Source organism: Bidens hawaiensis, unplaced genomic scaffold, assembly GCF_021521415.1.
Source record: "Bidens hawaiensis isolate Kalapana, Puna unplaced genomic scaffold, B.hawaiensis_p1.1 tig00014039_1, whole genome shotgun sequence".
Classification (NCBI taxonomy): Eukaryota; Viridiplantae; Streptophyta; class Magnoliopsida; order Asterales; family Asteraceae; genus Bidens; species Bidens hawaiensis.
Genome location: NW_027492209.1, coordinates 348,376 through 362,612, shown reverse-complemented (window position 1 = coordinate 362,612; position 14,237 = coordinate 348,376). Strand labels below are relative to the sequence as shown.

Below are 14,237 nucleotides of genomic sequence, written 5' to 3'. Positions count from 1 at the left end.
ATGATGGCATAGGATCCTCCCACACCACCATGGATCCTCATACACCATTTTTTGTCCTATACAGCTCGTATAGGGCTATACAGTCGTATAGGACCTGAATCGTGTCAGAGGTTGTCTGCCATCGTTTATTGTGCCTCGTATAAGCCTATACGGTCGTATAGGCCTATACGGGTCGTATAGGCCTATACGGCCGTATAGACATTTTTTTTTTAAAAATGATAACCATATATACAATATATGTGATTATACGGGTCGTATTTGACTCGTCTATAGACACTTTTTTACAAAAAATGATGACCATATATACAATATATGTGATTTATACGGGTCGTATTTGGTTCATTCATCTTAACGGGTTTAAATGTTGAGCTCAAGCTTAGCTCGTCAAAAGCTCAAGACTCTCTAGACATATTTGTTGCTTACATATAATAATATTGAGGTTTTTTTAACATCTAGTCAACATACATTAAAATAAAAATGCACCCCAAAATTTGAGGTTTTTTTTTAAATCGTTTTCCGGCAGCGATTAAGGCAGTCTAAATGTTTCTGCAAATGTTTTCTATACGGTCGTATAGCCCTATACGATCGTATAGCTTTTATTTTATATACGGTCGTATAGCCCTATACGACCGTATAGCTTTATGGTTTTGTCTGAATGCAATACGAGATATTTAATGTCCATACGGTCGTATAGGCTGCAAAACGCTGTTTTTTTTGTCCCTTTGTCAGCCACGTGTACCCTATATGACCGTATAAGCCTATACAAGCCGTATAGTCATGTGATGGTGGTGTGGGAGGATCACATCATACCCTATATATAAATATCTGGCGGACATTAATTGTGTCACGATCTATTTATCATCTATCGCAAACTGATTTCCGATGGCAGCCGAAGTTATCACAGGCGATGTAACCGTCAATATTTATACGAATACGAATCAGACGTCGAAGAAATCGCGTGAATCTGAACGCCGTCGTAGGCGCCGTAAACAGAAGAAAAACAAGTCCGCCGGAGGAGAAGACTCCACCGCCGACGACGGCGCAGTTACCGGCAATGATAACGCCAAAGAGAACTCCGATCCTCAGAAGGTAGTGCCGGTTTATTTCATTATATTTGCGAGTTAGGGTTTCGTAACTGTTTTTACTTATACCTGCTATGAATTAGGGTTTAGAGTCTAATGTGCATAAGGTGTTTCTGATTATATGTTAATTAGGAGTCAGGATTGTAGGTATTACACTATTACTGGAATTTGTCACATAGTTAAGAAGAAGATGACAATTGGGTACCTGTTTAAGACACGATAACACCTGTTAATAAAAAGTGCGGTGTGATTTTTTTATTTTCTTAAATAATTGAAATTAGCCGGCTAGGCTCCATCATTTTCTTATTGGTACATGAAAGTATGAATCTTAAAACTGTCTTATAGTCATGACATATAACATAGTTAAATCAGTTTTATTCATGTTTGATATTTGTGTGAAGCGCGTCGTTTCTGGCATGTTAAACCTGTTAAGACACGAATTGCGTATGAAGTGGTTTGAGGTATACTTATATTGGATTTGGAGTTGTCTGATAAAGTTGGGGTCTAAGTCAAGCTTTGGTTTGTAACTGTGTGTATTCGAAGAGTCATTCAAAACAGTCAACTTAATCTCAAACATGTTGCTCTGTTATTAGGTTGTGATGCAAACATGAGCGCTGCTTGGTTAGGTTTTGTTTAGGGAGTAGTCATCTTTTAGAGTGCTTTTACTTCGTGTTCTGTACTGTTTGACTCTCATTATCGAAAGACTTCGAAATTGCAACATTAAAATTTAGTCTGTTACTGATAGTCTGATTTTACTAGTACATAGCAAACTAAATGAAAATAGCTTGTTTAAAAAAAGATAGCTGTTCAGATTCTATTATATAGTTACTTAGTAGTTACTGAATGCATTGTAGCTGTACAATAGATTGCATATTTGGGTAATGTATCATATTTGAGAATAGCCTGCTTCTTTTATTGGTTTTGTACTTATGTTTTAGATTGAAGTTATCCAAGCATATCTAGGTTGCAAAGTGTCATATTTTGTTGCTCATGCATATATATCTTTTGTTGAATTGTTACTAACTATATTTTCTTTAACGTGAAGATTATTGAGCAAGTGGAAGTCGAATACATCCCAGAAAAAGCAGAACTTGATGGCTTCTTAGACGATGAATTCAGAAAGGTCTTTGAGAAATTTACTTTCAAGGAAACTGCTTCCTCTGAGGTAAGATCGGTTTAATTTTATTTACATTCTGAAATCTTAAAGATTGTGCTTATTATGTCATTTTGACGTGGTTTTGACTGGGTAATTTTTTTGTTACTTTTAGGAAAACACTAAGAATGAAGAAGCTGCTGCTAACGAGGCACTAAAAAAGAAAGCGAGTTCAGATTCTGATGAAGAAGAACAAGATGCTCAGCAAAAGGATAAAGATGGCATTTCTAATAAAAAGAAAAAGGTTATATATTGTGGTTTCTTTATTGGTTTTTGTCTGGATATTATTTTTATTTTTTTCATGTTGGTGCTAATTATATTACCTTGGCGTATGTTTTTGTTCAGCTTCAACGCCGAATGAAGATTGCTGAGCTGAAGCAGATAAGCACAAGACCAGATGTAGTTGAGGTGAGTCCTTGATTTATTTTGTTTCATTTAAGTTGAGGCGGTAATTTCTGACATAGACCCAAACATGACAAAAAAACAGTTATGGGGCGGCTGACATGACTGCTTTTTTTAAACAGGTCAACTCGAACACAACCCTTAGAAAAGTGGGGTGACCTGTTTTCTCATTTTTTTAAAGAAGTTGATGTTTCAAATTCAGAGATGAAAAGTGTTGAAATCTGAAGTTTAGTATTTTGATCTTTAATAATTCATATAACTAGTAACTTTAAAAAAGTGAAATAAATTTTCCTTTTGAACCTTTTTATATACTCATCACTCTCAACAATTTTATTTTATTAGTTTTAACAGCTCAGTCTCTAATTATTCTCATTTGCTTATTCTAATATCGAGCCAAATATATAAACCCAAGTTTATTAATTGGGAATGAGAGATAATACACAAAAAAAATCTAAAATAACACTATATACAAAAAGGTTTATATGCGTTGGAGTAATTAATTGTTTAACTTGTTACTAGGTTACTAGGTATTACTCATATTTATAAAATGAATATAAAACGGGTCGATCAGAACACAACACAATTTTTAAGTGAGTCCGACATGACACAAGTAAGTATATGGGTTGGGTTAGGGTTGAAGATTTCAACCGGCCAACTTGATACGATTTACGCGCCTACTCTCTTTAGTTGACATTAAATCTTGTTCATTTGTCATGTTTATCTAACAAATCTTCCATTTTTTTTCATTATTTAGTAAATGTTGCTTTTCTATACTGAAACACATTTTTGGTTATTGGTTGTTTTTTAAAAGCTGAACTTTGAACAATTATTTTTCTATTAACGTAGTTCCACGAAAAACATGATATTTTCTAAAGCATTAATATGATCTTATTACAAAAAAATCATGCTTTTGGTGCTTTGTACCCGCATCATTATCTAACAGCTTTGTTGTTTTGATTTAGGTTTGGGATGCCACGTCAGCTGACCCTAAATTGCTGGTTTTTCTTAAATCATATCGCAACACTGTTCCTGTTCCAAGACATTGGTGCCAGAAGAGAAAGTTCTTACAGGTGTGTCACTATTTAAGAAACATTTACTATGGCCAGATTAAGTTGCATGGATAAGTCAATAGGTGTATATATTATATACCTTATTATTTATTATTTATGCGAATAAATACTCTGAATTGAGGGTTTGGGGTTGAAAGATAAGTTGTTGAGGTTTATCTTATAAGTATATATGGTTCTTGCAGGAAAACGGATGTGACTATCTTGGAGGCCGAACATGTAGGTGTTTTGCATATATGTGGTTTCTGTGGGTTGGGGCATAGACATTTACACAATGCCACATATCAATAAATAACTAGTGTTTATTTAAAAATAATGAAATGATGTAGTTAAGTGTTTTACTTTCTTGTATTTCTGTTGGTTCATTTGGATCTAATCATGTTTTGAATCGTGTGGCAGGGAAAGCGAGGTATTGAGAAACCCCCATTTCAACTTCCTGACTTCATTGCTGCCACCGGGATTCAAAAAATCAGACAAGTAAGATCTACTTTTATAAACTTGTTGTGATCACTAAGAATTTATTTAATCTTACAATATTTTTTTGTTATGTTGGGCAGGCTTACATTGAAAAGGAGGACAATAAGAAGCTTAAACAGAAGCAGCGCGAGCGCATGCAACCGAAGATGGGAAAAATGGATATTGATTATCAGGTTCGGTTACCTAAATTTTGTGAATACTATAATGTATTTAGTTCTTTGATACATGTTTTACTAATAATCTGATAATGGTGTAGGTACTTCATGATGCTTTTTTTAAATATCAAACGAAGCCAAAGTTGACGTCACATGGTGATTTGTATCATGAAGGAAAAGAGTTTGAGGTAATGTTTTCTTAATTCTGCAAGTGTTTATGAGAATGATACTTCTTTTTGACACTTTTCATGTTTACTTGGCAACTTATACAGATGAAGCTTAGAGAGAGGAAGCCAGGAAATTTGTCACGGGAGCTAAAAGAAGCTCTAGGCATGCCAGAAGGTGCACCTCCTCCATGGCTTATTAACATGCAGGTAAATGAATTTTTTAAAACTTGTATTTATAACTGATTATTTTTAAATCCACACTAATGACATCTTTAATGGTTTTGTAGCGATATGGTCCTCCACCTTCTTATCCACATCTAAAAATTCCCGGTCTGAATGCTCCTATCCCACCTGGTGCTAGCTTTGGTTATCATCCTGGTGGTTGGGGCAAACCGCCTGTTGATGAGGTATCTTGTTAATTTCTCTAGTTCTTTTTATACTCATCGTATTTGTTAGGGCTGTAACTGAACTGAATGAGACCTTGTTAATGCTCGTTTGTTAGTTAAGCGTTTATTGGGCAAACCAAGGGTCACAAACATAAGCCAAACATAAATTTTTGTTTGTGTACTTTTGTTATTTGCATAAACGAACACAAACACAAACACAAACACAAACAAACAAATTTACACAAACCAACATATGCGAATTTGTTAAATAGAAATGAACATTCCTAAACTCAGATACTAGATATATTTACCTATAGTAAATATTAATTGAAGTACTAGGGCTTCTGATATAAAAGTTTGAATTATAAACAAATAATCTTATAGAAGTTTAAATGTTAGGATGCTAAACATAACATCTTAAAAATATAAAATATAAAATATTTTGTCCGAATATATGCAAGCCGCCTGTTGATGAGGTATCTTGTTAATTTCTCTAGTTCTTTTTATACTCATCGTATTTGTTAGGGCTGTAACTGAACTGAATGAGACCTTGTTAATGCTCGTTTGTTAGTTAAGCGTTTATTGGGCAAACCAAGGGTCACAAACATAAGCCAAACATAAATTTTTGTTCGTGTACTTTTGTTAATTGCATAAACGAACACGAACACAAACACAAACACAAACAAACAAATTTACACAAACCAACATAGCGAATTTGTTAAATAGAAATGAACATTCCTAAACTCAGATACTAGACATATTTACCTATAGTAAATATTAATTGAAGTACTAGGGCTTCTGATATAAAAGTTTGAATTATAAACAAATAATCTTATAGAAGTTTAAATGCTAGGATGCTAAACATAACATCTTAAAAATATAAAATATTTGTCCGAATATATGCAAGCGAATATGAATGGACGTAAACGAACAAACATGAATGGACACGTTACCAAACGTTCACGAACACAATTGAATGAACACAACCTAAGTTCATGTTCGTCCGTTTATTTAACTGGAACTTGTCGCTGAACGGTTCACGAACAGTTCACCGAACGATCAGTCACTAATACTTGTGCTGTTAGCTCCTTATATCTATATCTTGCACATTTTCCCTTCTCTGTTGATGTAGTTTGGGCGCCCCGTGTATGGTGATGTTTTTGGACAACAAGAAGAATTGCCCAGCTATGATGTAAGAATCCGCTTCTTGTATTAAGTTATAATCATCATTGAGATTTTTAAGATACAGACACTGGATCTATTTGTGGCAATATCTTATAGTTGTTTATACTTTATGCCTGTACATAATCTCATTAACGTCTGAATATTAATTATATTTCAGGAAGAGCCCGTTGATAAAAGCAAGCACTGGGGTGATTTAGAGGAGGAAGAGGAAGAGGAGGAAGAAGAAGAAGAGGAAGTTGAAGAGCAATCTGAAGAAGAAGATTTGCAGGATGGTATTCAGTCAGTTGACAGTTTATCAAGGTATCATTGTTATTCATACTATTATTCTTCTTTATGTGATTCCTTGGTTTTAAAAAACGTGTCCGGGACATGAGGCACATGACTCGGGGCTTTGAGGTGGCACTGTGTGTGGCTAAGTTTGACAAACTTAGTGTTTGGAGGAGGGTGATATGTAAAAATTACCAAAAGGGTTAAAAGATTATAAATGTTTTACTTGTTTAAAATGATTTGTAAAAGAGACTAAGAAAGTTACGTTATTTGGTTGTACGTTATTTGGTTGTACGCTGTGTCACGCTCGCTCGTGAAGTTTATGTGTCATGCCTCACGTCTCGGTTTTCTTGTGCGTTTTTAAAACCAAGCTTATATCATTCATAGTTACTTCCCCACAAAGATGAAGAAAAGTTTTTTTTGACCAAGTTTGACTCAGGGCTTCGATTGTAATGTTTTCTTTTTTCTCTTTGACATTTTAGTACCCCTACTGGTGTCGAGACTCCGGACGTTATCGACCTTCGTAAGCAGCAAAGGAAGGAACCCGAGAAACCGCTTTACCAGGTACTATATCCATTTAAATTTTCATATTATGAGCTACACAAATTCAGTGTTTTTTTTTTAATTTGAAGTAAAGCTAATATATTCTTTTACCTTTTATTACGTGTCGGTAAAAGGTTCTAGAAGAAAAAGAAGAGAAGATAGCTCCTGGAACATTACTCGGAACAACACACACGTACAAACTCTACTTCTCTGTCTTTATTTTTCCTTTTTTCTAAATTATTTATTTTAAAGTTTTAATCATATTTTATTTTCTTTTCAGCTATGTGATCGGTGGTGCCCCACAAGACAAGGCATCCAACAAAAGGGTACGTTTTGGATTTCAGATTTTGATTTTGATCTATTGCTTGTTTTAAACGACTTTGATTTCAAATATTCTTTTAACAGGTTGATTTGCTGAGAGGTCAGAAAACCGATAGGGTTGACGTGTCACTACAACCCGAAGAATTGGAGCTTATGGACAATGTCTTGCCTGCCAAGTAAGTGTTGCCTTGTTTCCCATGATATTATTTCACACATACATAAATATATAATCATTAAACCAGAGTCGTTCTGTATACTTAATTATTTATCTTGTGCATTTCAGATACATGGAAGCTCGAGAAGAAGAAAAGATGCGAAGTCAAAAGGAGGATTTCAGTGACATGGTTGCCGAGGTATGTAATCAAACTATAATCATGTATCTTACTATATGACATCTAGATATTAAGTTATTAACACATGTATAACTTTGTTGCAGAATGAAAAGAAGAGGAAGCGAAAGATGCAGGAAAAGGACAGCAAGTCAAAGAAGAAGGATTTCAAGTTTTAGAACTGTCGGTTTGACATTTGTGGTGGAAAGATCAAACGTTAATCTCCGATGTATTCTTAGGTTACCTGCATACAGACATATGAAACGTTGGTCGATCATTGTTACTCTAATGAGGTTGTTGCTTTTAAAGTATTATCATTCAACATCTATCTATTGACATCTATCTAGTGTTCTGTTTGTCTGCGAGTTTATTTGGTAATGGTATGAATTGTTTCTAGTGTTTTATGATTTGCCTTTTTGATTTTATACACAAAGTTTAAAAAAAACTACGAATGTTGTGATGCGCTCGTGCGTCATTGTTTCACATTATCTATAATTCTATATGCACACAGAAAATGATATATGTGCAAAGTTGGTTGGATCAATGGCAAACTTAGCCGAATGCATCCACATGCAATGGCGCAATGCCACCAAAAGATACCACAATTCTAAAGTCTAGCCCAATATGAGTATTGCTATTGGGTTTTGTTCAGCTAATTACATACACATAAAAAGTTATAAATACATTTATATTGCTTACAAAGATTTATATACACAAGCACATTTTTGGATCACAAATAAACCTTTCACTATAGACTGTTTGCCAAATTTAAGTTTGTCACATATGACATCTTGAACCACGACTACCTGCCCTGAATTCTATAACCCAAAATCGACTTAACGTATAGCATAAGAGAGACAATCCTTGATGGGAACGAATTTTCTCCATCACTGCCTCCATGAAGATCTAAAGGGTGATGATTGATGAAAATAAAAATAGAGAATGAGAGCAAGAGAAGCCATGGTTTTAGGTATGTGATGTCAACAAGGATGGTTAACACTTAACACAGTCAACTGTCAACAAGGATGATATTCTAACAATTATAATCAAGTATTCAAGTTGTGTCCGCTTGCTATCACACTTAAATTTACATGTTTATTTTGGTTATTTATTTGGTATACATAATTTATGTAACATCTTAGTAACCATAAATGATTGGCAACTTGAATCAGCTTTATTTATCACTTGAAAGTAAAAATGCCACTCATTCATTAAAATAAGATAAAAGTCTTGAGCAGTTAGAAAGAATATTTTTTAGAACAATATTAATTACATAGATTACATAAAGGAATTGATTATTATGTAACTTGTTAATTTATTAGTGGGTTCGTTTATTTGTTTTACACTTATTTTAAGTTACTAGGTCTAAGTACATTAAACTTGTTTGGCCTTTGGTTTTCCAATTTACTTTGGCTCGTTTAGGGTTTGTTGATTGTTCGATTAAACTTGATTTATACGATACAGTTACAATTGTAACCGTATAAGACTTTAATAAAAAAAACCGATCTCATCCCCAATCATTGCACCTAGTTCGTATAAGTAGGGTTAACCAAGAACGTTTGTAAATAGTTGGTTATTATCACATTCACGTTATCAAGTTTCAACCTTTGTGTTTTGCATTAAAATCGTGTCTTTATGTTTGTGATTGTAATCATCGTAACCAAAAGTAATCCAATGAATAAGTGACAACTTTTTGGATCAACAACATGGATGTGTAATGTGTTTGGCAATAATCCAACAGTTTACAAGTTCCACGAATGTTGCTTGATGAGCAATATTATATGTCCACTAAATACCATTTTAAAAAGTAATTAATAAAGTATTTAGGTTATATTTAATTTGCATATAAAGGTGATCAAATTATTTAAAGAGGTGGGTCTGCTGATATGGGTAACCATCCGGAACTGTTTTATTACATAATATGCAAACTACAATTTGCATTTTTCATACAACAATCTCGTACATTCTAACAAAAGGTTGATATATATAGACTCAAGTTATATATTTTGATTATTACATGTTGTATTATTTGATTATTTATGGAGAAACCACACCGCGCATATAGCTTACCATTATACTAAAGTAGACGTGCATGTAAAGGAAATCCTTCATGGTAAGATAGGAGATAATATCATATTAACGACACATTTATCGTTTTAAAGGTGGACTCTCGCCGAGAAGAAAAGAAGTGAAGAATGCCAGTGTTTCACTCGGTTTAAAGATGGGCACTGCATGACCGGCTCCTCTAAACGTAGCAAAAGTAAGACCTTCATACTCCTGAATCCAACCAGCAACCTGAAAACCGGGCAGAATTTAAAAACTCAACATAATTTCTAGTTTGGAAAATGTTAAAAAAAAATAGTGATATGTGATTCAAAAGTTAGCAGACTTATAAATGGACCAGCCTAGACATATACATTCGAGGCATAATTACCTGCTTTTGGTGGTACCATGGCCTCCATGCTTGAGTAATAGGTAGTCCTAGAGAGCTTAAACTGTATCTTGTGGACAACACCGGGACTCTTCCATCGGTATCTCCACTATTGCACCCAGAAATAACATATGATCATATCGATAAATCAAAACTTTGAAGATTATATATAGGGATGACATATTAAGGGTACATACCTGTAGACCCATATTATTAACTTGGCATCTATTAGTTTCTTGTATATAGGGAGAACCGAATCTTTTGTCTCTGCCCAGCCATAGAATATGTCCATACTGCGCAAATGTAGTAAATAAGCTAATATTAGAAAATGTAACAAATTGTTATGTCAAAATAGTAAACGTGAACTCGGTTTTGTATTTACTTGCAAATGGTCCAGTTCTTGAGTTTAAGACCGTCGCCAACATGTAGAGCCTTCTGAACTTCAGGTTTATTGTAATAGTTTTTTGCATAATCATCGAGGCAAGGATCATAACCCCCCATTATACGTGGCATCTAAAATGAACATGATCAACATTAATTTAGTTAGTTCCATACGATGATGTCGTTCTTCACTTTTTTTAGTCATAATTAGTAATATTATGACCCTAAGATTTATGAACGTAGTTTTTAAAAGACTTTTCTTTTGCTATTCAGAAAGCGCTAACGGCACAGCTTGATACCCGTTCGCCTTTTATTTCGATGTAACCACTACTCTTTAAATTAATAATATATGACATATGGGTTTAAAGGGGATAAGTGCATAAACTGTAAGCACTTATTTTCTTCAACTTTTAATTTGCCAGGATACTGTCCCCTAACTTATCCAAACTGTCTACACATTAATTAATTGTTCACACTTTATAAGTATAAAAGTTGTGTTGCATAATAAAGAGATAACAAGTAAAAAACATTGGTGGGTAGAGTTGTTAGAGAAATAGAAATTTGTCCACAGTTGAAGGTGTCAAAATCTAGCTGTGTCACCCAATTACTTGACATAATATTAATTAGTGTGTGAATATGCCAATAAAGTGTGCGCATGAGTTGACTTATAATTAGCTAGTATTTCCACTAATTAACATGTTCTTCCACTAGAGGTATCTAATTAAACTAATAATTCCTTTGTAAAAAAAAATTAAGTGCAAATGACATGTTTATGGAATATGGATGCATGCAGTGTATAAGCACCTACCATCTTAGATGAGCTCTTCTTGAACACAACCTCCATTGCTTTATTATTATTACTATTATCTGCATAAGCCGAATTGCCAATACAAACCGACGTATAGAGGCTGTAAATGTCTATCTCTTTATATTGTGCTAGAACTTCTGCCACAGCTTGGCTGCAGTCGTCGTTGCTCCATGTATCGTTACTATTGAAGTCACAGTTGTCTCTTATGATTTTGTGAGTTTCATCTGATACAACAGCATGACTCCAAGCATAGTCAATCAAACCTTTCCAGTCTTCGGCATCGTTTGTTTCAGGGTTACCTAACTGCATTTGAAGATATATATTATGCTTATTAATGTCCATTTGTAAAATAAAATGATATGCCTAACTGCGCGTGTGAAGTTTTAAAATCACTTTAAAGGCCATACCAGTATGCCTTTCAGGTTGATATACTGCGAAGAAACACGGTTTTTATCATAAATTAGGCCTGCTAGTTCTGGAACATACTTCCCTGCACAAATTATATAATATGATTTTGTGTTTCTAATTAGTACTCCCTCCGTCCATTAAAAGTGTCCACGTTTTCTTTTTTGTTTGTCCCATTACAAATGTCCACTTTTAAAATTTATTAGTCAATTTTCAAATTTACCCTTAAACACACACAACTAATATTAATAAACAATACTGATGGACCCATTTTTCAAGGGCATTATTGTCATTTAGTAAGAAAAAAAAAGTAATCCATCAATCCACCTTAAACTTTGTGTTTACCAAACCATGACACTTATAATGGGACATGGGGAGTATTATTCAAACTTGTAAAATATTTCAAAGATATACCTGCATAGCTCTCTCCAGCAATATAAAACGGTCTATTCTTATATGAAGGAAACTTCAGGAACCAGTTATGAAGGAAAGCATATGCATCCTTAGCTGTTATAACACGCCGAGGAACTAGGTAGTTAGTACTTATGATTATATTTGTAAATTGTATGCGTTATGTTATATATGTGTGAATTACGATATTTGTGATAAGTTTCCATGACTCACCAGTGATATCATCTCCGAGGCTATCATAGTCCTTTGTCGTGTTTGAGTATGAAAAGCCAACACCAACAGGTGATTCAAGGAAAAGCATATTAGCTTCTGCACAACAATATAACGAGCATCAATTTATGTATTAGATGGATTTAACTAAGAAGTCGAAATAAATTTACCTCTATTCCACGAGTACGGATTGAGATGAAGGCCTTTTCCATCTGTGCTCACAATGAATGGCCCAATCTCCTGTGTAGCTCCATATCCCACTGATGAACACCCCGGACCTGAAACACACAATGGCTTGTCAGTTGTCACCATGATGACAGCAATCCTAAATCATTTTCGTTTGTTAAGCGGTAAATTTTATAAGGATAAATATTGATCTCCATCAGCAGTCAGCAAATACTCATTAACCATCATGAAAAGTTTGTGTTAACTAACTTTACATTTATATTACTTGCTAAATTTGAGTATTTTGATTGATCTATCATATTTCGTACGAAAAATGAATTGGCATATATACCTGATGAAGATGCAGGCTTAGATACAAGGAAAAACGGTTAACTGATAGTTATTTGGCATCAAAAGGATTACTTTTGGGACCCAAAACCAATGAAAATGACCATAAAATGTTTTCTTAACAAGAAGCTATTGAGATAAGATTGAAAAGGTCCTATTAAAGTCAAATTATAAGTCATAACTATAGTCTTCCAAAAATTATGTGAAATAAAAAAAATGGCAACTTAATCTTCAAGAGGCGCTGAAGTGGTAAACACCTGATTCCCCTCTAGTATTAGAGTCATGGTTAAGTTTCTACCACAACCTCTCAAATGCCACATGACCAGAGGTCCAGATCACATTTGTTAACAGGATATTGGTGGGCCCCGTTAATTTACTGATAACAGGTTCTTATTATTAAAAAAATATATAAATGGTGATTTTCGATGATTGAAACATAAACAATATCTAATATCAATTTAAAGCAAGAAACGAATTTATATCGAGTTACTTTAATATGCTTACCGCCATTAAGCCATAGCACAAGGGGCTTCTCATCCGGAAGAGTCCAAGCTTCATAAAACCAATAAAACAGTGCTCTTCCATTTTTCTCATTTACGGTCACATATCCAGCATAATGTTTGAAGTCAACATTAGGCTGACCAGGCAAGCTAGTCACAAGATCTTCAACATTCTCGACACGTGTTTCTTTCTCATTGGACAATTTTCCATTCCTTGCAACTACAAATATATTTTTAGATAACAATACAAAAACAGTTATTTTCAAAATGGATATCGAATTTAGAGTGAAAGCCATATGTTACGAGTATTGTTAAGCTCAGTTAATTCAGCTTATTATGCCAAATGACAAGAAGACATATACCTATTTATACTAGTTGAGATACCAAATCCCACTAACCAAATTAGTTAAGAAGGAAAAGTTTATAATTATATACATTTGTTTAATATATATTTGGATTTTGGCCATTATCTATGCATATCTAGATAGTCTGTTTTGGATAATAAAAAGATTGTAGACTTTTTCTTTCCAAATCAATATATTCTTGCCACGATCCAGGTGGGAGGTTGCTGGTGGTTGACTTGTGTCGGGTCCACCAACGCCCTGCTTGCGGTGCGCACATATAATGTATATATGTGTGAACCCTTGGGTGGGCAAAAGTAAAATTGCACTAATTTTGACGTTATTTTACTAATCACGTGAAAATAACGTTAAAAGTGGCGGAAGGTTAATCAGGCATCATGTGGTGGCGTTGATAGCCGAAAGACAAGGGCACATGCACCAATCTGCCGGTGTCCCGATGATTGAGTGTTATGTGTCTTATGTCCAAGGCTTGATTCAAAACTACTATCGAGCCGGGGGTCTCACCGGAAGCAGCCTCTCTATCCCTATGGGATAGAGGTAAGGCTGTCTACATCTTACCCTCCTCAGACCCTACCATAGCATTGCTATTGGTGGGATATACTGAGTACGATGATGATGATGATGATGATGTGTTCGATTCATGCATTCAAGAAACCAAACCAAGGATGGAGAAAGCCTAATC

The 14,237-nt window shown here is 34.4% G+C and overlaps 2 protein-coding genes across 2 annotated transcripts; one reads left to right on the top strand and one right to left on the bottom strand.

The window, feature by feature from the left end:
* The first annotated feature begins 854 nt into the window (after positions 1 to 854).
* LOC143545827 (uncharacterized) lies at positions 855 to 7,867 on the top strand. The gene is made up of 18 exons (XM_077037639.1): positions 855 to 1,089; positions 2,128 to 2,247; positions 2,351 to 2,479; positions 2,581 to 2,643; positions 3,600 to 3,707; positions 4,104 to 4,181; positions 4,262 to 4,354; positions 4,438 to 4,524; positions 4,609 to 4,710; positions 4,791 to 4,910; positions 6,022 to 6,081; positions 6,232 to 6,374; positions 6,824 to 6,905; positions 7,019 to 7,077; positions 7,165 to 7,210; positions 7,290 to 7,381; positions 7,489 to 7,558; positions 7,642 to 7,867. The coding sequence occupies exons 1-18, from the start codon at positions 883 to 885 to the stop codon at positions 7,711 to 7,713; spliced, it is 1,731 nt and encodes a 576-aa protein (XP_076893754.1). The 5' UTR covers positions 855 to 882; the 3' UTR covers positions 7,714 to 7,867.
* Positions 7,868 to 9,637: 1,770 nt separating this feature from the next.
* On the bottom strand, positions 9,638 to 13,785 carry LOC143545809 (serine carboxypeptidase-like 31). Its single transcript, XM_077037624.1, has 10 exons — positions 13,198 to 13,785; positions 12,351 to 12,458; positions 12,184 to 12,279; positions 11,974 to 12,066; positions 11,562 to 11,644; positions 11,155 to 11,457; positions 10,348 to 10,478; positions 10,163 to 10,258; positions 9,969 to 10,074; positions 9,638 to 9,829 (listed from the first exon to the last, which is right to left on the bottom strand). Exons 1-10 carry the CDS (start codon positions 13,487 to 13,489, stop codon positions 9,683 to 9,685), a joined length of 1,455 nt encoding a protein of 484 aa, XP_076893739.1. The 5' UTR covers positions 13,490 to 13,785; the 3' UTR covers positions 9,638 to 9,682.
* Between the last annotated feature and the right edge of the window lie 452 nt (positions 13,786 to 14,237).

What these genes read in the sequence shown, in the direction of transcription:
- LOC143545827 (XM_077037639.1), top strand. Translation starts at nt 883, where the DNA reads ATGGCAGCCGAAGTTATCACAGGCGATGTAACCGTCAATATTTATACG. An exon ending in AGGAAACTGCTTCCTCTGAG is followed by an intron (nt 2,248 to 2,350) that starts GTAAGATCGGTT and finishes TGTTACTTTTAG; the next exon opens with GAAAACACTAAGAATGAAGA. An exon ending in TCAGTTGACAGTTTATCAAG is followed by an intron (nt 6,375 to 6,823) that starts GTATCATTGTTA and finishes TTGACATTTTAG; the next exon opens with TACCCCTACTGGTGTCGAGA.
- LOC143545809 (XM_077037624.1), bottom strand. Translation starts at nt 13,489, where the DNA reads ATGGCTTTCACTCTAAATTCGATATCCATTTTGAAAATAACTGTTTTT. An exon ending in CCTCGGAGATGATATCACTG is followed by an intron (nt 12,067 to 12,183) that starts GTGAGTCATGGA and finishes GTGTTATAACAG; the next exon opens with CTAAGGATGCATATGCTTTC. An exon ending in TTAATAATATGGGTCTACAG is followed by an intron (nt 10,075 to 10,162) that starts GTATGTACCCTT and finishes TGGGTGCAATAG; the next exon opens with TGGAGATACCGATGGAAGAG.